Here is a 21,525-nt window from a genome sequence, read left to right as displayed (position 1 = left end):
ACTATAGTTACACATTGTCATTATGGGGTATTGTTTGTAGAATTTTGAGGAAAATAATGAATTTAATCCATTTTGGAATAAGGCTGTAACATAACAAAATGTGGAAAAAGTGAAGTGCTGTGAATACTTTCCGGATGCACTGAATATATATATATATACATACAGACATACAATCTTAACTGGTCTCTCAGACTGGTTTTAGAGGGTTTTGGGCACTTTTTAGCTGGTCAAGCTGGGAGACAAGCTGGCCTCCCAGCAACTAGCTAAGCTCCATTTTGGCCAAGCTGGTTGACCATATCAAACCAGCTAAAATCAGTTTAGACCAGCTAACACCAGCAAACCATCTTACAATAGTTTTTATTTTTTTTTATTTGATTTTTTTTTTTTTTTTTTACAAACTTAGCTGATCTCCCAGACTGGTTTTAGAGGGTTTTGGGCACTTTTCAGCTGGTTAGGAGTGCAAAACCAGGCCAGACTGGGGCATATTAAGTTAATTTGGGGCCCATGGGCTCACTGTTCCATGGGGCCCCCTGTCAGTTGGGGAATGGGAGGTGGGGCACCATCTCTGTGTTTATTTGTTTTTGTTATATTCGCTCCTCCAGCGAACGTTGATAGGGAAGAATAGGGTGGTGGACACCACGAATGGGGCCCCCCTGGGAGTTGTGGGCCCCTGGGCTTCAGCTCGTGTAAACCTTTGCATCATGTGCCCCTGAGGATGGTTGACCAGCTAAGACCAGTTTAGACCAGAAAAAAATAGCAAACCATCTTACACTGGTTTTACCTTTTATTTAAAAAAATCTTAGCTGGTCTCCCAGACTGGTTTTAGAGGGTTTGGGGATTTTTTTAGCTGGTTAGGCTTGCCTCCCAGCAAAACAAGCTAAGTTCCAGTTTGGCCAGTCTGTCTGGTTGACCATGGCAACCATATTAAGACCAGGTAAGACCAGTTTAAACCAGCAATCTATGTTAGACTGTTTTTTTGTTTTTTTTAACAGACTTTTGGGCACTTTTCAGGTCTCAGCTAAAGTTGAAGAGCATCAGCTTAGCCTGGCAGGGAGACCAATTTAAACCAGCTAAGACCAGCAAACCAACTTAGGCTAGTTTAAGTGTTTTTGTTGTTGTTTAACACAGAAGTTACAACAGGTTTAATGTAGGAACAATAACTGTAGTAGATTTGGTGTGAGGTTACGATAGTTAGCATGGTAAATTGTAAGGGAGAGGAGATGAAAGCATTTCTTTCTATCATTGAGTGTTTCAATTATAAGACCAATAAACAAACATTGTATGATTCTGTACATCTATAAGGATGCTTAATGTCATCTAAAAACCTAGACTCAAATGTTGGGTACCTACATAACATTCAAAAATGCATACACAAGCTTCTCTCCTCTGTTAAATATTTTGTTAAGGCAAGGCAGAAATCTAACATGCAATATTTTTTTGCACAAAAAAATAAATAAATAAATAAATAAAAGATTATGGATATATTATATTATATTAAACTAAGAATTATATTCATGTTTTAGAAATTATATATATATGTGTGACCATTTTAAAGCATTTTTATCAAGTACCACTCTTGGGAAGACAAAGAAATACACATAAATATTTATGAGATCGCAATATGCAGTAGATGAGACTAATGGTGACAGACTGGTCACACACAGAGAGTCTGATAGAAAGGAAGGAAGACAGCGAGGGGATGGGTCTATGTCACTTCTCATTTTATATGTCATTTCAGTTTTTATTTCTCCGTTAGGCGTGAGACCTTTGTTCCGATGACTGTCCAACAAATTGCAAAACAAAAACAAAAAGACAACAATGAAAGGACCCACAAAATATCGTGATATCAGCTGGAACCTCTTAACCATCACATTTCTTATCTTTATCTCAGGTGAGTAGAGATACAAAAGTTTCCGAATGGAAGCTGTGTTTTTATTTTATTTGTTATTTTTTATGCTCTATCAGTAAAATGATATCAAATTAAAAGGTTAACGGTAATATTTAAATACTCTCTTTAATATAATATAAGGATGAGTTTGACAATAATGGCATGAAATATCAGCAATCAAATATTTTTATTTCAAATGAATCAAAAGGAAGGTTCTTACTTTATACTTTCCTTCTGTGTATATATACTGTATTTGCATGTATAGATGTACAATATGTAAATATGCATTGATACTGTTGCAATACACTATACCCAATTTGAAATTTCCAAGTTTTTTCTGTTTACTCTATGTTTATTCATGTTATCTTCTTGTATACAATATACTTTATGTAATTGCTCAGAGCTCCTGTAAACTACAACAAATTATTGTGTGTTAGTACAGCTCGGCCAATAAAGCTCTTTCTGATTCTGATGTATTTTTCCAGTTCTTTCCTTAAGTGGATGCAAGGTAGATGTCCAACAGTCAAAAAATTTGATGAGGCGAAAAGAGCAACAATTTGTCTCTATTCCCTGCTCTTTGAACATAACAAGCTGCCCAGGTCACAGACCTGACAAACTGAGCATCTCTTGGCATGTGTTCCGGAAAGACTCTCGCCACCAGCTTGATTTAACAAACCGATCAGTCAAATATACACTGGAAGATCAGAATTTGAAAATCAACTCATTGTCAACACAAGACTGTGGTGTGTATTACTGTGCAGCGGCTCTGCGTTATGTGGTGCATAACGGGGCGCAGGCGATTGGAAAGGGAACCACTTTAAAAGTGTCAAGTAAGTCTAGTTATATTATTTAGAAAGCACATTTAAAAACAACAGAGATGAATGAAAGTGCTGGGCAGCTGAGACAAATAATAGCAATAATAAAATAAGAAATTATGGATACAGGAAAGATTTTATTAGCTTTGATATGGAGAATAAATAGAAGACAAATAAATAAAGTCAACAGGATAAAAAAAAAACACATTTTAAATGTTTAAATGTATCTGTGACTTGAACATGTTTAAAAATATTCAAATCAAATGCTAAACAGGCCTTTAAACTGGATTTTAGAAAGGTGAGAACACCTTGAAAATGATTGATGTTTGGATATTTTATTTATTTATTTATTTATTTATTATTTTAATGAAACTGTGCTTTGTATCCAGAGAGGGGCTTTAACACCCGTCAAGTACTTTTACTGACATTGCTTGTCCTACTGATTGTGTACAGTCTCTTCGTCTTGGGCATTCTTATCTGCATAAAGGTACATTTAAAGTTACATACTTTTTCTGGACATTTTAATGTTACAATATTATGTAACACAACCATTAAATTGTCCCTCCTTTTCTTTAAAAAAAAGAAGAATAAGCAAACAATGAGGTTACAGTGGGGCACTTACAATGGAAGTGAATGAGGGCCAATTTTTGGAGGGTTTAAAGGCAGAAATGTGAAGCTTATAATTTTATAAAAGCACTTACATTAATTTTTGTATTATTTGAACTATAAAGTTATTTCAATTGTCATTTTAGGGTTTAAGGGTTTACAGCATTACGTTATTATGGCAACAAGGTTGGATATAACTTTATATTTACATACTGGCCCCATTCACTTCCACTGTAAGTGCCTTAATGTAACTGCAATTTTTGCTTATTATCAAATAAAGGATAGACAAGTCAAAATTATTTTTTAACCTGTTTTGAACCCAGAACATTTCCTTTAATATATTTCTTTGAATTGATAGACTGGACAAATCAAATCAGTCTTTAAAAGAAGACTGCGGCAAAGTGAGACGAAGGTATAGTTTGAGTTTAGACCTTACCGTGCTTTTTTACAGTAAAATACTGGCAACACTGTTGCCAGCTAATTACTGTAAAAACCTTATAACAGTAAGCTACTGCAATTGTTGTTTACAGCAATTTACTGATTAGTACTGTAATTGGTATCTGAGGTATATACTGTAAAAATATAAATTGTGCAATAACTTACTGTAATTGGAAAATGGAAAAGATGTTGTGGGTTCCACACCGATGTACAATTACAGTAGTTTGCTGTTGGATAAAGAGTAATTTACTGTTATTAATGAGTGATAGCACATGTTGCAATGCATATTACAGTTAAATATTGTACGATTATATTATAGTAATTTACTGGTCATTTTTACAGTTATTTACCCTATTAAATGCATAGTTCACCCAAAAATTAAAATTCTCTCATCATTTACTCACCCTCATGCCATCCCAGATGTGTATGACTTTCTTTCGCTACAGAACACAAATAAAAGATTTTTAGAAGAATATCTCAGCTCTTTTGGTCTATACAATGCAAGTGAATGGTGACCAGAACTTTGAAGCTCTAAAAATCACATAAAGGCAGCATAAAAGTAATCCATATGACTCCAGTGGTTTAATCCATATCTTCAGAAGTGATATGATAGGTGTGGGTGAGAAACAGATCAATATTTAAGTCCTTTTTATTATAAATTGTCCTCCCTGCCCAGTAGGTGGCGATATGCACGAAGAATGTGAATCGCATAAAACAAAGAATAAGAATGTGAAAGTGAAAGTGGAGGTTAATAGTAAAAAAAAAAAAAAACAAACAAAAAAAAATATGTATCTTTTTCACACCCACACCTATCATATTACTTCTGAAGACATGGATTTAAACACTGGAGTCATCTGGATTACGTTTATGCTGCTTTTATGTGATTTTTTGAGTTTCAAAGTTCTGGTCACCATTCACTTGCATTGAATGGACCTACAGAGCTGAAATATTCTTCTAAAAATCTTTGTGATCGGCAGAAGATCACAAAGATCACCTCATCATAAATGATGAGACGATTTTCATTTTTGGGTGAATTATCCCTTTAACTACAATAAGGGTTAACAACAGTGATTTTTATTAAACTTGAACGATATAATAGTCTCAAAACGTGTTTGTTTCAAAAGTCTATATATGTTAAAAATGGTATTCATGTTGTTAACAGGACTCAGATAAACTAGTGATTTTCAGTGGAGTGGTGCAAGAACTGTGCAAGAGGAACCTAGTCAGTGACAAAATTCAGGCTCACTCCAAAGTTTCGCAAGAAAAGGTTTTCACATTATTTTTTATAACATGCAGGCATTTTTTTTTTTTTTTTTTTTTTTTTTTTGAGCAAACACGCATTTATTTGTACTAAACACATCCTAGTGCAATTTCTAGCTGACAAGTTTGCTGTTCAATGTGACAAAAAGTGCTTGCTATGATCTAAATTGGCTTCAAATCTCCCCTAGTATAAAGATCCTCAAACCCAGGACAGGAGTGAAGATATTTACCAAAATCTTGATGAGTGAAACACAACTAAACCTCTGATCCATGTTTGTCCCCCGATCTGCAAAACCATCAGCTTGAAAGCAAAACTGGAAACTTCCACTTCAGGAAAAGGACTGTACAATGCAAATTCAGTTGACTGCATTATTGTACATGACATTTCATAATAATGCTCATGCTTTTACTCATGTGTGTTATTTTTAGTAAAGAAATAAAGTCCATTTTGTAAAATTGTGGCTGGGTAACACAACATTGCAACATGTTGTGATGCCTCTGTTGGTGACAAGAGAAAGTTTTCCACTCTCATACATTCCATAAGTGTGTGAGTCATTTTGTTTTGCATTGATAAATTTGAGACTACGTTGATAACTGACTTAATTTGCTATGTGGAAAGTATTTAAACTAAGCTACTGGAGCTATTGTTATTTGTAGGGACGGTTTCATATGGAGGCATTTTACCCCCTCAGTTTTTGATTTTGTGTTGTCTGTTCTTCAAGGGAATAAAAATAATTTCATAAGAGGGGGGGCAGATGGTTTAGTGTAATAAAAAAAAAAAAAAACTGTTTTTCTGACCATTCAACAAGTGACCATGTTTTATTTTCTCTTGTTTCTCATCTTTATCTTGATTTCATTTAAAGCTACTTGTACTATTGGGTGTTTTGAAGGCCTGTTTTCATTGAATAACAACAGAAAGTGACCGGTCATAGTGGAAATCGAGGTTGCAGCGCCAGCGAGGCACTTACAATGGAAGTGTGAATGGGGCCAAATTTTGGAGGGTTTAAAGGCAGAAATGTGAAGCTTATAATTTAGTAAAAGCACTTACATTAATTCTTCTGTTAAAACGAGTGTATTATTTGAGCTGTAAAGTTGTTTAAATTGTCATTTTAGGGTTTTAGGGTTTACAGTGTTACGTCGCCATGGCAACAAAGTTATAAAATTGGATATAACTTTATACAGATAAACCTAGTAAGTGATTTTATACAGCTAAACTCATGTTTACATGTATATCCTTTATGTCTTTTGGCTATACTTTTCAAACAGTGAGTATTTTAATGTTCAAAAAGTAGCCCCATTCATTTCCATTGTAAGTGCCTCAATATAATTTGATTTTTGTGGGGGCCTGGGTAGCTCAGCGAGTATTGACGCTGACTACCACCCCTGGAGTCATGAGTATGAATCCAGGGTGTGCTGAGTAACTCCAGCCAGGTCTCCTAAGCAACCAAATTGGCCCGGTTGCTAAGGAGGGTAGAGTCACAAGGTTTTCGCTCTCAATGGGGCATGTGGTAAGTTGTGTGTGGATCGTGGAGAGTAGCATGAGCCTCCACATACTGGGAGTCTCCGCGGTGTCATCCACAGAGAGCCACGTGATCAGTCTTTAAAAGAAGACTGCGGCAAAGTAAGACCAAGGTATAGTTTCAGTTCACATACACTATTAGACCTTACTGTGATTTTTACAGTAACATACTGGCAACACTTTTGCCAGCTAGTTACTGTAAAAACCTGATAACATTCATAATTTGTTTCCAGATAAATACAATGCATCAGATTGCCATAGATGGTTAAAAAAAAAACTCATTAACAAATTGGCTATTTAGTATTTATTTACAAATTATACAAACAGTACAATCCAATTCAGTTTTCCCCCCAGTTTCTTTCTTTTTTTCTGTTGGTCTTTTCTCAAAGTTTCTTTTCTAACTCTGATAATGTAGCCTATTAAATAAAATACATTAATCTGAGCTTATGTCTTTTGCTTATAAGATAAGCATGAGTGCTGTTACTGGCATTCTCGTGTGGAATTATGTGCTAATTATCTTTTAAATTTGAAAACTTATGCTTTGAGTCAGAGTTCTGAGGTTGTCATGACAACAGCTGACACGAAATATCGCGAGGATTCGCTCCGAATAAGTACCTCGCGAACTCACGCGCTGTCTTCTTCTTCCTGAATACATCACGTAAGTGATCACGGGCAGCAAGGATTGCTCAGCTTTATCTGTTTAAATCATCGGAATCTCAAAGTAAAAAGCATAATAACTATAACGGAGTTATGTGTGTGCCGTTTAGTAACACTTTAATACTGATATTAAATCAATGTATTGAGCAGAAATGACATTTTATGGCGTTTGTGAGGAGATTGTCTTAAGAAAAATGGCGGCACCGGTGAAGCCAATCGTTTATTACTAATATTTGCATTAGTATGTGATAAATGTTAATTGTAGTATTACATGTCATTCTTTTTATACATGAATAAGCTGCCTTATACCATGTCATGTTGCCTGAGAATTTAGGATGATTTTAGCATCTTCTCCCGATGCATCTGTATTTAACATGCGTCTTATATTAAACACGTTTGTATTTTTGTGTCGTGTAATGTATTAGTTGTTAATTGGACTCGTTATGGTGTCTCTAGCAAATGGCGGACGACGCCGGTGGTAGAGGAGGTTTTCGCGGAGGTTTCGGCACTGGCGGCCGGGGTCGCGGTCGTGGTCGCGGCAGAGGCCGTGGAAGAGGCCGCGGTGCCCGGGGAGGCAAATCTGAGGATAAGGAGGTAAAACATCCACATATTTTGCATTTCTTTGAATTGTCATGGGTTAATGCTTCATCAAAGATAACAAAAGTGCAAATGCATTTTATACTGAAAGTCTCTTAATTTATATTTATTATCTGCACATTATTTTGTGTATTTTATGTTTGCACATTATGAGCTGCAAGGTTTTATTGGTTTTCAACTGTACTTGCATGTTGGATATCCACTAGTCCATTTTTGGTTGATTAATTTTTTGAAAGCGCCATAGCACAAACTAATAATTTACTATTTTTAAAAAAGATTTTCAAGAAAATAAAATGTTTATTATGCCCATAGACTACTCGATAACACAAACATATGCAACAGTTAATGGGTAACATGTTGCAATATGGAATTGAGTACACGTGTTTGTGCTGGTCTCCATAAAATTACTTAATTTTACAATTGAACATGAACAAGTTCACTTCCCTTTTGGGCTGGGTGATATGTACCAAATATAAACGATGCTCACCTTAAACAAATATCCGATTATATCGTCTACCCCCCTGCTGATGGTCAGTGAATATTTTTGCTTTATTGATTTTGCTTTAAAAATTAAAGGAATTTATTGAAACATGAAAAACGTAAACAAGACATTTCTAAATTCAAATTGCGCTTTAAATGAAAAAGCAATTAAAATAACGAAGTGATCAACAAATCTTATAACCACCTCCACAAATCCAAACATTTACAGTCTCCAATGACCCCATTTGCCATCACGCAAGGATCCGTCAACGACAACAGGTGGAAAATTGCTTATAGCCTACAAATTAAGAATTAAAGACAATTATAAATGTAAAGATGATGATAATCATAATAAATAAGCCTAATAAATTCCCATATGTTCCCAAAAAAATGCTGCCAAATGTGTGTTGTTATCGAATGTATTTGTATTGCGCTTTGGTAATACAGTTAATGCTGCCTAAAGAAAATAAAATGGAACTCAATTTTAGGTTCAAGGTGTCTTGTATTATTTTATGATTTAACCACGTTCGTCTTTAATACAAATATATATATATATATACGTGTGTGTATATATGTGTACACACATGTATATGTTACTAAACCTTCAGAGTTGTGTTCACAATGCGTAAGGGCGAACTGCTCCGTGGAAAAAGCGAAACTCACAGCACCTCCTGAGATGATCTGAGATCATTTGCAGCGTTCTCATAGACTACATTCTTGCAAACAGTTTTCAGACGGGTGAAACGGAGGAAAAAAGAGACAGGGTCCAGGGTCCCTCTGCACACCTCTGAACAAACAGCGAATCTGACGCACTCAGTGACTGCTTTTCTTTTGTCTGTTTTTGTATAATAAAATATAATAAAGTTTCTACAAGTGCGTGTCTTTTTGGGACTAACAGTATTTCTTGTCATGTGTCACTCAGTTGTCTTACAGGTCACCCGCCTGTTGCGAGTAGATGAGCAAAATTACTCACAAGAAATACCTGCTTTTGAACGAGAAGCTTGCGAACTGGATTGAGCCTCGTTGCATTTGGGGGGTGGCAGGTGCTGTTTCACACCCTGAATGCACAAAAAATAACGTTCGTAAAATTGCTCATAGAAAATGCTCTTAACTGCTAAGATCAATAGTTACTGGGAAATGAGACCCAGAACTCTATACATGTGCTTGTCTTGGAGAAGCGCTTTCATTGCACTCGTGAACAGCGGAGCTCACTGTGCACATCAAATCAGACGTGCATCGGCGGCTTTTCTTTCATCCGTTCTCCAAAATATAATCACACATGTTTTGTCAAACTTGCATCTGTGTCTAATTACTTGTCATATATCACTCTGAGATGTCATGTTACAGGTAACCCTCCACTGTGGCTGGTACATCAGCAAAATACTCAGCATAAAAAATCTGCATTTTGTTCAGCTAATGTAATTTCAGACCTTGTTCACCAGGAGTAGGCTGTATGACAACAGTGTCATTGACTTCAATCTTTGCAGTCGCACCCACACTTTCTGCAGGAAAATTATCTCTAGAAAGTTTTAGTGTGGTGAATAGTGAGACACACGGCGAGCCACTTGATTTTTTTAACAAAGAGCCACAGGTTCCCGACCCCTGCACAAGATTGTTACTAATAGGGCTGTGTATTGATACAGATTTTTTGATTCCGATTTACAAGCTTTCTATTCGATTTGAATGGATTCATATGGGTAGATTAGTTATAATGTCCCTTTTGCTTGCATAAGTAATTCTCTCTCAGCTAATGTTGTTAATTGTACAGGGGACCTTCTATCTAGGTACATTACAAAAATATAACTTTTACAAATTATGTTTTATAGTTTTTGTCATTTTGGTCACATTTTTCCATTTAAAAAGCAAATCGATGTATTCATTCAATCAATAAATAAAAAAATTAGTGTTGGTTTAATTGCGTAATTTGCATTATTTATAAATATTTACAAATAGTTGTTGAACACGTGCTAAAACCGGTACTGTCTCTTTAAGAAAACCGGCATTTCTGTAAAGAGCGTCTGTAAACGAGCGCATGTTAATGACACTGGAATTGCTTTATTTCATCTGTGCTATGCATGATTAGAATTAAAAATTGTTTTGTTTTTTGATCAACAACTGACTGTAGAGTACCTAAATGGTATTATAAATGACGTTATTCAATGCCAAATGGGTCGCATGGATCTGGTTTTTTAACAAGCATTACACGGAACAACTTTTACTTTCAACACGCAGTGAAAGGATCTCGGTGCTGAATACTTCACCACTAAATTACACAATTACTGGTGAGGGAAATCTAATCATTTACCAGCTCGTTGCCAAATATATACATTTTAGCTGCATGGCACAAAATTTGGTTGCATACGTGGGTGATTCCTTTTATTTATTTTTTCTTCCTTTTTCTCCCAATTTGGAATGCCCAATTCCCAATGCGCTCTAAGTCCTCGTAGTGATTCAGTCCAGGTGGCAGAGGACGAATCCCAGTTGCCTCAGAGACCGTCAACCCACGCATCTTATCACGTGGCTTGAGCGCGTTGCCACGGAGACATAGCGCTTGTGGAGGCTTCATGCCACCCACCGCGGCAACCACGCTCAACTCACCACGCGCCCCACCGAGAACGAACCACATTATAGTGACCATGAGGAGTTTACCTCATGTGACTCTAACCTCCCTAGCAACCGTGCCAATTTGGTTGCTTAGGAGACCTTGCTGGAATCACTCGGCACGCCCTGGGATTCGAACTAGCGAACTCCAGGGGTAATAGCAAGCGTATTTTACCACTGAGCTACCCAGGCCCCTACGCAGGTGATTCCTTAGCATTGTAGTGGAGGATGGTGCATAGAGTATAAGGTTGATCTTGGGATGTAAGAATAGAGATCGTTCAAATGAAGATTGCGATGTATTGGAAAATAGATATTTTTACCCATCCTTATTTACTAACGTGTTGCATTGCTGTACTTATGACTACAATTTACACTGGCTATGTCCTATGATGACAACTATTTTTCGGTTTCATTTAGTGGGTGCCCGTGACCAAACTTGGTCGCCTGGTAAAGGATATGAAAATCAAGACCCTGGAGGAGATCTACCTGTATTCTCTGCCAATCAAGGTACTAAATTTGCAAGTCTCGAACTCCACAACGTGTTGTGATGATGCTTGGCTCTTTCTGAAACTCAGCAATTGTATTTTTCATAGGAGTCTGAGATCATTGACTTCTTCCTGGGATCAGCACTGAAGGATGAAGTTCTGAAGATCATGCCCGTCCAGAAACAGACCAGAGCTGGGCAACGCACCAGGTTTAAGGTGACTTCCTATTTTTGCCCTATTGAATGTTCAATACTTGTCATTTAACTTGGGCCCTGACACATTTCCTCAAATTTTATAGGCCTTTGTTGCTATCGGTGACTACAATGGCCACGTTGGTCTGGGAGTGAAGTGTTCCAAAGAGGTAGCCACAGCTATCCGCGGAGCCATCATCCTGGCCAAGTTGTCCATCATTCCAGTCAGAAGAGGCTACTGGGGTAACAAGATCGGCAAACCACACACTGTGCCATGCAAGGTAAGATGTCTGTTGAAGCCTCTGTTTGAATTTGAACATTGTTTTGTTTGACTAAACATGATGTTTCTGGTTAGGTGACTGGTCGCTGTGGTTCAGTTTTGGTACGGCTTATTCCCGCCCCCCGAGGTACTGGTATCGTGTCTGCTCCTGTACCCAAAAAACTGCTGATGATGGCTGGTATCGACGACTGCTACACCTCTGCAAAAGGATGTACCGCCACCCTGGGCAACTTTGGTAAGAGCCTTTTATAGAAGACTGAAGTACAGGTTCTCCCTGCTTTATTAGCAAAAGTAGGCTAATAAATATGAACTAGTGTTTCAGAGTTGACAACTCTTGTGTTGTCATTGCAGCCAAGGCCACCTTCGATGCCATCTCCAAGACTTACTGCTACCTGACCCCTGATCTCTGGAAGGAGACTGTGTTTGCCAAGTCTCCTTACCAGGTATTACATTTGTTGTATTTTTATAGTTTTCAAAATGTATTTGATTCTTTGAATTAAAGTTTATCTCTCTTCTTTCAGGAATTTACTGATCATCTGGCTAAGACTCACACCAGGGTCTCCGTTCAGAGGACCCAGGGAGCTCTTCCGGCAGCCTCCTAAATTTTGTACAATGGCTTGAAATAAAGTCCAAACAGAAAACCATCTATGAATGCGTGTTCCATTGTTTGAAACGACCCAACTTCAATCAAAAATATATGTTGAACTTCTCTTAAGATCTGCATGTTTGATATAGCCAATGTGGCTAAGAGTAATTGAGTCTGAAATGATTCTAGAATGGGTTTTGGATTTATAATACCTAAAGTTATTAATATGAGATTTCTGATTTAGCCCTCTTGTCACATAATGGCCTCAATGTTGAGACAACTTTCACAAGGTTAGGATTCTGGTAATCTCTGAGGCGGAAAAACAAATGTGGTCTCTGGTAGAGGATGACAGTGGATTTTGCTGATACAGATAAATAAGGTGGTGGAAAAGGCGGATAACCAATTAATTGGCCGATTGTTTTTAAGATCTATTTATAAAATGTTGCAAGTTTTTCTGATGGGCATTTGGAGGCTACAAGATCTTGTAGTGTGTATATTGTATGTATTTTTTTATATTTTAACAGATGGGGTTTTATTGATTAATAATGGAATAAGGTTTGTTGTTGAACAGATCAAGTCTGAGACACAATGAATGTGCTGATGGAGCATGTTACCAAACCGTAAAAAAAATAATAGTTTGCATACCCTAAGCTTCCATTTATAACACTTGATTATCTTATCAAAATATGCATTGAAGTTAGGTTAAAAATATGGATGAATAATGTCAGTGACGAAAGATTTAGATACAGCAAATCCTCCTGAGGTGTCAGTGATTGTTTTTATTTCATCTTTAAGAGGCTGCTGTTCTACTGTAGAACCTGTAGAGTAACATGAAGGAATAATCAAAATAAAAAAAATTGATGTTTACATTTTGGAGATAACTGATAGTTCCAAAAAGCAGCTATCGGCACTGTTTAATCGGTAAAACCAAAATAATGATCTACTTCTAGTGAGTCTCTGGTTTTACATCTGCTGGCATTATGCCAGATTTCAATTCTGCATTAAGTTAATGTTGGAAGTATGATTTGTCCAATTTCTGTTATATCACCTAAAATATAGACAATCCCATTTCATTGCAATGATCATTCAGGATTTGACACATGGTTTGATTAGCTGGGTTTAAATTCTGGACCTCAAATCTATAGTCAGTGAAAACATGATCTAAAGGTGCTCAACAAGTAGCCCATTTATTGTCGCACCATTAAAAATCAAAAATGTGCTAGGCAAAATTCTTGCCTTGTATACAACTATCGCCTGTCCCCTCCATATTCTGATCCATAAAGTAAAATACAATGTACAAGTACAGCAGCTTTTCTGCATCGCAAGTGAGTGTGTGTAATTTAAGCATTTCTTCAAAAATTACATTCTTTTACCATTTTTACTGTTTAAAAGTTTTAGCAATTATCTAAAATAAAATACTGACTTGACCTTTACAACAATGTAAAATGTGTACCGCAGATCTTAAGTACAAAGTAATAAATTGTTCTGAAAATGAAGGGGATTTTTCTATATCAAACCAAGACAACCACTGCAAAGTCACTTTGGAATACTTTATTTTACACTTTGATACATAGATGAGAGAGAGACAGAAAAGCAGAGGAAATGTTATGCCTTTTCTGTTTCTTCCATCATTCTCTCCTTCTGTTTCATCAAACACTTTCTTGCACTGGCGTATGCACCAAGATCCCCATCTAGAAGATAAAATAATGTTAATAACCTGAAAATGAGCCACTGTACATTGAAATAAGCTAACGTCATTTTTGTTTCATTGTCAACTGCAAAGCATTCCAGAAAAAGCATCATAACGTCTTTTCTCACGGTCAGGTTTCAAGTGATATTTGAAATACACTGTAGTATAAAATATTGCTCTAAGAGTTTTTAAATCTGCATGTTTCAAACAGAACTTGGTTTTGCTTGCAGATTACATGTATCAGAACGATAGTAACTGACACTCACAGCGTGATTGAAAGGCCTTGGAAACTTGATTAAACTGCTGCAGTTCTGTGCCACAGTTCTGTCTGTAACTGTGTCCCTCTCGCTGCTGGCAGGCCCTGAGACGCTCCTGAATCGCCTTCACAATCTCCTGATCCACTTTACTGCAGAAAAAATAAAAGATTACTTCTTGTGTGCCAGTGCAGGAAAGGTGTACCTCATAATATATGAACTTGATTATATCATACTATGCATCTAAACTTAATACTAGGTTTGCATTTCCTCAAAATATAACAGTGTTTGCAAGGCTTTAGGCTTAAAGGTGCTGTAAGCGATTTTAGCGTTCTGAAGCTTTCACGTGACTGACCTGTTGAATTAGCCCCGCCCTCCAAAGACAATTTTGAGAGCAAAAGAGCAGCTGTAAGTAAGCCATTCATAGGTAAATCTTCTTGAAAACTGGAAACACTGTGTTTCTGTGGCGCTATGAAAATTCCTGTTTGTTTGTTTTTTGAGCGACCCGTCTCAAGAGAGACAACGTCATTGACCTGACCAGTGACGTGAGTTGGGGGCGGGACTATCTGTTTGATCAGAGGCAGATGGGGGGTGTATTCGGAAAGCTGTTTTGAAAACAACCTTTATTTTTGCAATTCCGTTTGATGGCACAGAAATGACATATTTCAGCTTTTAGTTCTGCATCAATATTTGCCACTCATGATACTCAGCATGCTGGGTATGAGTACCAACAAACAACTATATGATTAAATAGATGCAATAAAAAGAAAATCAATAGGAATCCAGTATGCAAATACTGCAATGTAGGCTTTGGGATCGATAATCAGAAAATTTTCCCGATGATTATCGATATATAATATCTGCATTTTTCAGATATAAATAGGGCTACTCATTGCACATCTGTCTTTGTCTCTTCGAATATATTTCTCAACACAACTTTGGTAAAGTGTGAGCAGCAGGGTAACTTAACAGGGGTTGCACACCAGACGCTTCTGGTGGATGACATGGCGCATTCTAAAATTCGAAACAATTATTTTTTATGAAGGTCTGCACGCTGCCGCTTGCCATCTGTCCACGGTGCCAAGCTACAACTTCGGAGCCTGCTCAAAATTCTGCAGCGCCATGGAGCACAAATCGCAAAGCTTGCCATTAAATTTGACCCAAATCATTATCAAAGGACACAGATTATTTACTCTAGCCATCACTGGATAATATATTGGTTTATTTGAGTTTCTTTCATATAGCCTACACAATGTATTTTCAGTACAAGCATGTCTTTTTTGGTTTGACGGCTTGAATGAAACCTATTCAAGGCATCTGAAATGTTGCTCTGGTCATCCTGAAAGAACGGTGTCCTGAAAATCCAAAGCCTGCAAAGAGTTTGCAAAGCAAACGAATCAAATACAAACTTGAACTGTGTCGAAGAGCAGGTTTATTGACACTTTTGAAAAATATCTTCTAGATTCGCAAGGTAAAGACATAAGGGAGGAACGCACATACATAGTGCTCCCAGAACTGTGTGACACGCTGTCGCTCCCAGACATGAGAAAAAGTTATTTCGAATGTTTTGTCTCTGTGATCTAAACCGTGAGTATTTTATTAATAAAAGAATCACAGTGGCTACAATTCCTCTGGAAGTGACAGTTTTGTTCTTTTGAACACATGGGATAGAACCGCGGCTTTATTCGAAAATTGTTTTTGCAATATTTTGATTTAAAAGAAATTCGCAACTTGGATGGAAACATAGCTATTGTGGGTTACACATTGCTGTGAATGGCAAACATCTGCAAAACAAAGTTTCAATTGAGTTTTTATGTTAAGCGGTTGGGGCTGAATTAATTGCCCTGCTAACATTTTCACTGGCCCCACCACAAAAATAGGTACATTTTTGTCAATGCATTTTTGTATGATGTGACAGGGATATTGTTTATAGGTTTTATTAAATGTTACGTTTTCTTTTCAAAAACTAGCTTTGCTAAAAAATACATGCGCGAATCTTCACTGGCCTCACAATTCGATTACGATTCAAAGGGTAACGATTCAATTATAAAATGATTCTCGATGCATCACGATGCATCTTGTCCGCCAATTTCTTTTCTTTTTTAGTTTCATCCAAAAAAAAAATTTTTACTCTCTATTTTTTTCCCTTTCAGCTTATTATTTAACAGCTGTTTTCAAAAATCTGAATGAGTCACATTACATAAACTGGCCTTTTACATTCAGTATGAACTGTGAACAAAACATGGAATATCCACAAGATTAAATAAATGGTTTTATAGTTTAGAAGAGTATCACAATTTTTCAGTTTACTTCTTTAGAACTCTTAAAAGCACAAGAAAAAAAAAATTGGTTCAAAACACACTGAATAGGCTACTATTAAATAATACGTCAACTGATTATAGTGTGTGTACATACAGCACTGTGCAAAAGTTTTAGGCACTTGTGAAAAATGTTGTTTAGTGAGGATATCTTCAAAAATAATAAATAGTTTTCATTTATCAATTAATGTCATATAAAGTCCAGTAAACATAAAAAAGCTAAATCAATATTTGATGTGACCACCTTTGCCTCTAAAACAGCACCAATTCTCCTAGGTACACCTGGACACAGTTTTTCTTGGTTGTTGACAGATAGGATGTTCCAAGCTTCTTGGAGAATTCACCTATTTAGGCTGTCTCAATTACTTCTGTCTCTATATGTAATCTCAGACTGACACGATGTTCAGTGGGGGGCTTTGTGGGTGCCATGACATCTGTTGCAGGGCTCCCTGTTCTTCTATTCTAATCTTTTCTATTTGCAAAAGGAATGTTTGGGAGTCTAACATTTATATTTCCTATTGACACGCTACAGCTGAAGATATAAATAATCATCTTAAGACAAATGCTTTTGTGAAACATCTTATGTGCCTAAGACGTTTGCACAGTACTGTACATATATATATATATATATATTGTTTAAAGCATTGTTAATCATTTAATAGTCTTTAATTATCATTTAAAATTAATCTATGCCATGCCTATTCATTTTCATTTTTAACCACAACTGGAAGTTGCTGGTCCAGGATGAAAGATATATCTCTATGAGAGTGCAGCTGTCAGATTCTCCTCTCCTCACCTGCACTGGTGACAGTAAAGCGGTTTAAATAGCGTGGTTGTTGCTTCAGAAATTTATCAAGCATCTCATATACACTGTTCCATCTGTTTTCTCTGCGAGTAGAAGATCGCATGACCCCGTCGCAAACGCTAAGATGGATTTCAAACCCTTATCAGCATGTGTGTGCACTGACCCGACAAGCGAGTGACCGGCAATAAGCAGAAGTATGGAATTAAATATCTGCCATTGGGACTTGAACTTAAGTTTTAGGACTTGAATTTGAACATATTTACTTGAAATTGAAGTTGCAGTTTGAACTTGATTTACATCAAACTTGAAATTCAAATGTATGTAGCACAAATTCAGATTGTTTTTTTTTTTTATTGTTTTTGTTCTCCCCAATTTGGAATTTCCCAATTCCCAATGCGCTCTAAGTCCTCGTGGTGGCATAGTGACTCAATCCGGGTGGCGGAGGACGAATCTCAATTGCCTCCGCGTCTGAGACAGTCAATCCATGCATTTTATCACGTGGCTTGTTGAGTGCGTTACCGTGGAGACCAAGCGTGTGTGGAGGCTTCACGCTATTCTCCGCGGCATCCATGCACAACTCGCCACGTGCCCCACCGAGAGCGAGAACCACATTATAGCGACCACAAGGAAGTTAACCCAATCGATTCAGGTTTTATATTCTGATTTGGGTAAATTTGATGAAGACATCCGATGAAGACATCCGGGGTACTCAGAAAGAGCAATCAAGCTTGTATGTAATCAAACTCCTTCTTGACCAATCACAATGTAGCTCACAGTTCACATTTGAAAGAGGAAGGGTCTGCTATGAAATAGTGACAATGTGGGATCATGACTGAACGAGAGCCACCACCTCTCTCTAGTGTAAGTTACTTGTTCTGCCTTGATGCAAACTCCAGACGTTATTAGTGTGACTGGTAAACATGTTGTTAGATGCATGAAATAGATGTTTATCAGTCATCTGATATCTGACGTGTTTACTTTTCATTATCAGATCAATGTTTGCCACCAGTGTTGTAACAAGGCAGTTAGCTTATCTTTGCTGCTGTTTTTTTATTATTACATTTTTTATTAATGCTCTACATAACATCCAGGGGATACATTAATCTTTTCTGACCGTCCTTCCAGTCCAGACCTGACTTATGTTATTTCAAGTTGGATGTACTTCAAGTTCAAAACTGCAAATTCAATTTCTCAAATTCAAGTTCAAGTCCCAATGGCACATATTTCATTCCATATAAAAGCCAATGAAATGAAGAGCACGCAAGAGTAGAGAAAGGCTTCAGAAAAAAAAGAATTAAATGAAAACATCACCCACGTCTCATGAACCGCTGCCTGTGCAAATCAGTGCAATAACGGGTGCAAGCTCGTTTTTCATGTTTTTTTTTTGGCATACTATCACGAATAAACTCTCCCGTTGGATCGTAGTTTCATTCGGACACAAATGGTCATGTGTTTGATATACCTAGTCTGCAAACAGTTGTGTTTGTGCACTTGACTTTAGTGCATGCGCTTAACGCATGTCTTTGTTTCTATATCTGTCTCTGGCGCGCGTCACTGTGCTGCCGCAATTTAAACTGAACTCAGAATCAATTCTATTTTTTAGAATCGATTCAGAATCATTTGAGAAAGAATTGAGATGCATCGCTGAAACTACTTTTTCTCCCACTCCTACTAAAAAGTAATACAATGCAGAACATAGATTTTTGTCATTTTTAGCCCATTCTTACTAATGTTATTATGACTATTTCAGCAAAAACTTGTATGTTAGCCCGCTAAATACTCTGGTTACCTGTGGTGAGAAGTTTGAATCGACAGAATTCGCCAAAACTATGTTTAATACATAACAGAATTCCAAATATTTGAGTTTGCATGGCATAACAACACATTTACAAGGAATGTAACATTTAGCAACAACGCAGTACTGGCCCAAATGGGCAAGTAACTTTTCCATCAACTGGCCCGAAACTTTCTCACAATGGCGCTGGGCCATCCTTATTGTTGAGTCCTGTTTGGGGTCGGAATTTTAGAACAAATCCTAACCAAAGTGTGAAGAATAGTGAAACTTTCCATCCCTGTAAATATAGTAGCCTACTATGTATATCGTGTGAAGTATCGCACTGCCATAGGCATTTTTGTGGATGTAACATACTAGTCTCTCCTCCACTGCATCTCGGCTTCATAGTAGCACAGGTAATCTCCTTCCTGGCATTCGGTCAGCTCTGGAACACGACGGAACTTCTGATGGTAGTATTGGGACTTATTACCCTGGATGCCCTCGATAACACCTGGTAGAACATGAAACAGAATCACAAAATAAGAATCAGGGGTTACAATCTGTATGTGGTATCCTGTCATTTATTTGGACTTTGGACCTGGCGAACAAAAAAAACAAAAAAAGTTCCATTAGCTAGAATGACAATAAATAATAAATAAAGTGAAATTAAGTGAGGTTTATACAGAACGCTCTCTAATGGTTATTTTTAGGTTTTTATTTTATAACCACAAACTAACGTTCCCAGAACGTTGCAGTGAGGTTTACACAGAACGTTCTATAATGGTTATTTTTAGATTTTATTTTTATAACCACAAACTAACGTTCCCAGAACGTTGCAAGAAGGTTTACACAGAACGTTCTATAATGGTTATGTTTAGGTTTTAGTTTTATAACCACAGACTAACGTTCCCAGAACGTTGCAGTGAGGTTTACACAGAACGTTCTATAACAGATATTATTAGGTTTTATTTTTATAACCGCAAACGTTCCCAGAACGTTGCAGGGAGGTTTACACAGAACGTTCTATAATGGTTATGTTTAGGTTTTATTTTTATAACCACAAACTAACGTTCCTAGAACGTTGCACGGAGGTTTATACAGAACGTTCTCTAATGGTAATTTTTAGGGTTTATTTTTACAAAAAAAACATACCTTACTTTTTTTTATGGGACCATCTTTCAGTACAACTAATACTCTAATACTACACTATATTAAACTGCTCTATATCATCTGGTGGATCAAAGTCGATGTAAACACTATTGTACAGAGGGTCTTACCTCTTAATGTAGTTACTGGCAGATCGACAGAGTAGTAAAAGAGCTTTGACAATATTAACGCTGGATTTGGCAGTGCCGATTGCTTATCCACCACTGGAGTCTGACGGGGAGGCTCGGGATAAGCGTCTTTATCGTGATCTTGCGGCATTTTCAGACATAAACTAGAAGGGAAATTTCAAAACACCTTTACTCGACCTTAAATCTCGCTTTTCTCTCCTCCACAGTGCGCATGCGCGCTTCACACAACATGGTGAAAGGTCACTGAACAGCGACGAATAAACGTGAAGGAAAAAACGTGTCTTTATTGTTTTTGTGGTTCTATGTTGTAAATTTAATGGTTTTATATGCAAAATCGTCAAATATTGTTTTTATTCTTTATTTCATTGATAAATGATTAGGTCAAAGGTAAAAGGTTACACGCAATTTTGTCTGCCACTAGTTTTCATTACATTGACTTTACTCATTGAATTAATGAAATAAATGTACAACGGTACATTTGAATAAAACTAAATAAACAAAGGCATTTACTTGTCTGACATCATCACACCTTTAACTAAGCTGACTGAACATGAACGAGAAAGCACTAAAACCTCAGTTGACCAAAGCTGGTTTAGGTCAGCGATTGTTTTGTACCGGATCAACAATAAGAGAGAGCGTAACTTTCAACTAGCATGTTACGACAGTAAATCACCGTTTACGGATACCTTACAAATGAACGGGGAGAGCCGTACACTGGCACCTACCTGTCGCAAAATTGCCAGCGGCTTCTCTAATAAAACAGCAATTTTATCGTAGTAAACTCCACACATAGTTCACTCCAAAATGATTTGTTTTAGTGTAAAACATGTTGAAGATTAGCGGACAGGTGGTCAATTAATTTAGCGACAGACCTTTTCCTCACAAACACAGTTTATTCTGCGAACCGAAGCGTCTTCTCCATTAACATCCATTCAAAAAGAACGGCCCCTGGTCTCCTCGCCAGTGTTCCGCCGCGTGACGCGTTT

The 21,525-nt window shown here is 37.0% G+C and overlaps 3 protein-coding genes across 3 annotated transcripts; 2 read left to right on the top strand and 1 right to left on the bottom strand.

The window, feature by feature from the left end:
- Positions 1-1,723: 1,723 nt before the first annotated feature.
- On the top strand, positions 1,724-5,797 carry LOC127450276 (immunoglobulin superfamily member 6-like). The gene is made up of 6 exons (XM_051714243.1): positions 1,724-1,891; positions 2,374-2,718; positions 3,093-3,190; positions 3,668-3,721; positions 4,910-5,014; positions 5,196-5,797. The coding sequence occupies exons 1-6, from the start codon at positions 1,819-1,821 to the stop codon at positions 5,253-5,255; spliced, it is 735 nt and encodes a 244-aa protein (XP_051570203.1). The 5' UTR covers positions 1,724-1,818; the 3' UTR covers positions 5,256-5,797.
- A 1,812-nt stretch (positions 5,798-7,609) lies between these two features.
- LOC127450272 (40S ribosomal protein S2-like) lies at positions 7,610-12,463 on the top strand. The gene is made up of 7 exons (XM_051714238.1): positions 7,610-7,777; positions 11,279-11,368; positions 11,455-11,562; positions 11,645-11,818; positions 11,893-12,052; positions 12,169-12,260; positions 12,339-12,463. Exons 1-7 carry the CDS (start codon positions 7,643-7,645, stop codon positions 12,417-12,419), a joined length of 840 nt encoding a protein of 279 aa, XP_051570198.1. The 5' UTR covers positions 7,610-7,642; the 3' UTR covers positions 12,420-12,463.
- A 1,476-nt stretch (positions 12,464-13,939) lies between these two features.
- Positions 13,940-20,755, bottom strand: LOC127450286 (NADH dehydrogenase [ubiquinone] 1 beta subcomplex subunit 10-like). The gene is made up of 4 exons (XM_051714257.1): positions 20,522-20,755; positions 19,620-19,755; positions 14,360-14,499; positions 13,940-14,094 (listed from the first exon to the last, which is right to left on the bottom strand). The coding sequence occupies exons 1-4, from the start codon at positions 20,667-20,669 to the stop codon at positions 14,009-14,011; spliced, it is 510 nt and encodes a 169-aa protein (XP_051570217.1). The 5' UTR covers positions 20,670-20,755; the 3' UTR covers positions 13,940-14,008.
- Between the last annotated feature and the right edge of the window lie 770 nt (positions 20,756-21,525).

This window comes from Myxocyprinus asiaticus, chromosome 13 (genome assembly GCF_019703515.2).
Source record: "Myxocyprinus asiaticus isolate MX2 ecotype Aquarium Trade chromosome 13, UBuf_Myxa_2, whole genome shotgun sequence".
Taxonomy (NCBI): Eukaryota; Metazoa; Chordata; class Actinopteri; order Cypriniformes; family Catostomidae; genus Myxocyprinus; species Myxocyprinus asiaticus.
This window is presented reverse-complemented; position numbering and strand designations above follow the sequence as displayed.

What these genes read in the sequence shown, in the direction of transcription:
- LOC127450286 (XM_051714257.1), bottom strand. Translation starts at nt 20,669, where the DNA reads ATGCCGCAAGATCACGATAAAGACGCTTATCCCGAGCCTCCCCGTCAG. An exon ending in ATGCAGTGGAGGAGAGACTA is followed by an intron (nt 14,500 to 19,619) that starts GTATGTTACATC and finishes TTTTTTCTGCAG; the next exon opens with TAAAGTGGATCAGGAGATTG. An exon ending in CAAGGCCTTTCAATCACGCT is followed by an intron (nt 14,095 to 14,359) that starts GTGAGTGTCAGT and finishes TTTATCTTCTAG; the next exon opens with ATGGGGATCTTGGTGCATAC.
- LOC127450272 (XM_051714238.1), top strand. Translation starts at nt 7,643, where the DNA reads ATGGCGGACGACGCCGGTGGTAGAGGAGGTTTTCGCGGAGGTTTCGGC. An exon ending in GCAAATCTGAGGATAAGGAG is followed by an intron (nt 7,778 to 11,278) that starts GTAAAACATCCA and finishes GGTTTCATTTAG; the next exon opens with TGGGTGCCCGTGACCAAACT. An exon ending in GGCAACGCACCAGGTTTAAG is followed by an intron (nt 11,563 to 11,644) that starts GTGACTTCCTAT and finishes CAAATTTTATAG; the next exon opens with GCCTTTGTTGCTATCGGTGA.
- LOC127450276 (XM_051714243.1), top strand. Translation starts at nt 1,819, where the DNA reads ATGAAAGGACCCACAAAATATCGTGATATCAGCTGGAACCTCTTAACC. An exon ending in AACCACTTTAAAAGTGTCAA is followed by an intron (nt 2,719 to 3,092) that starts GTAAGTCTAGTT and finishes CTTTGTATCCAG; the next exon opens with AGAGGGGCTTTAACACCCGT. An exon ending in TGCGGCAAAGTGAGACGAAG is followed by an intron (nt 3,722 to 4,909) that starts GTATAGTTTGAG and finishes TGTTGTTAACAG; the next exon opens with GACTCAGATAAACTAGTGAT.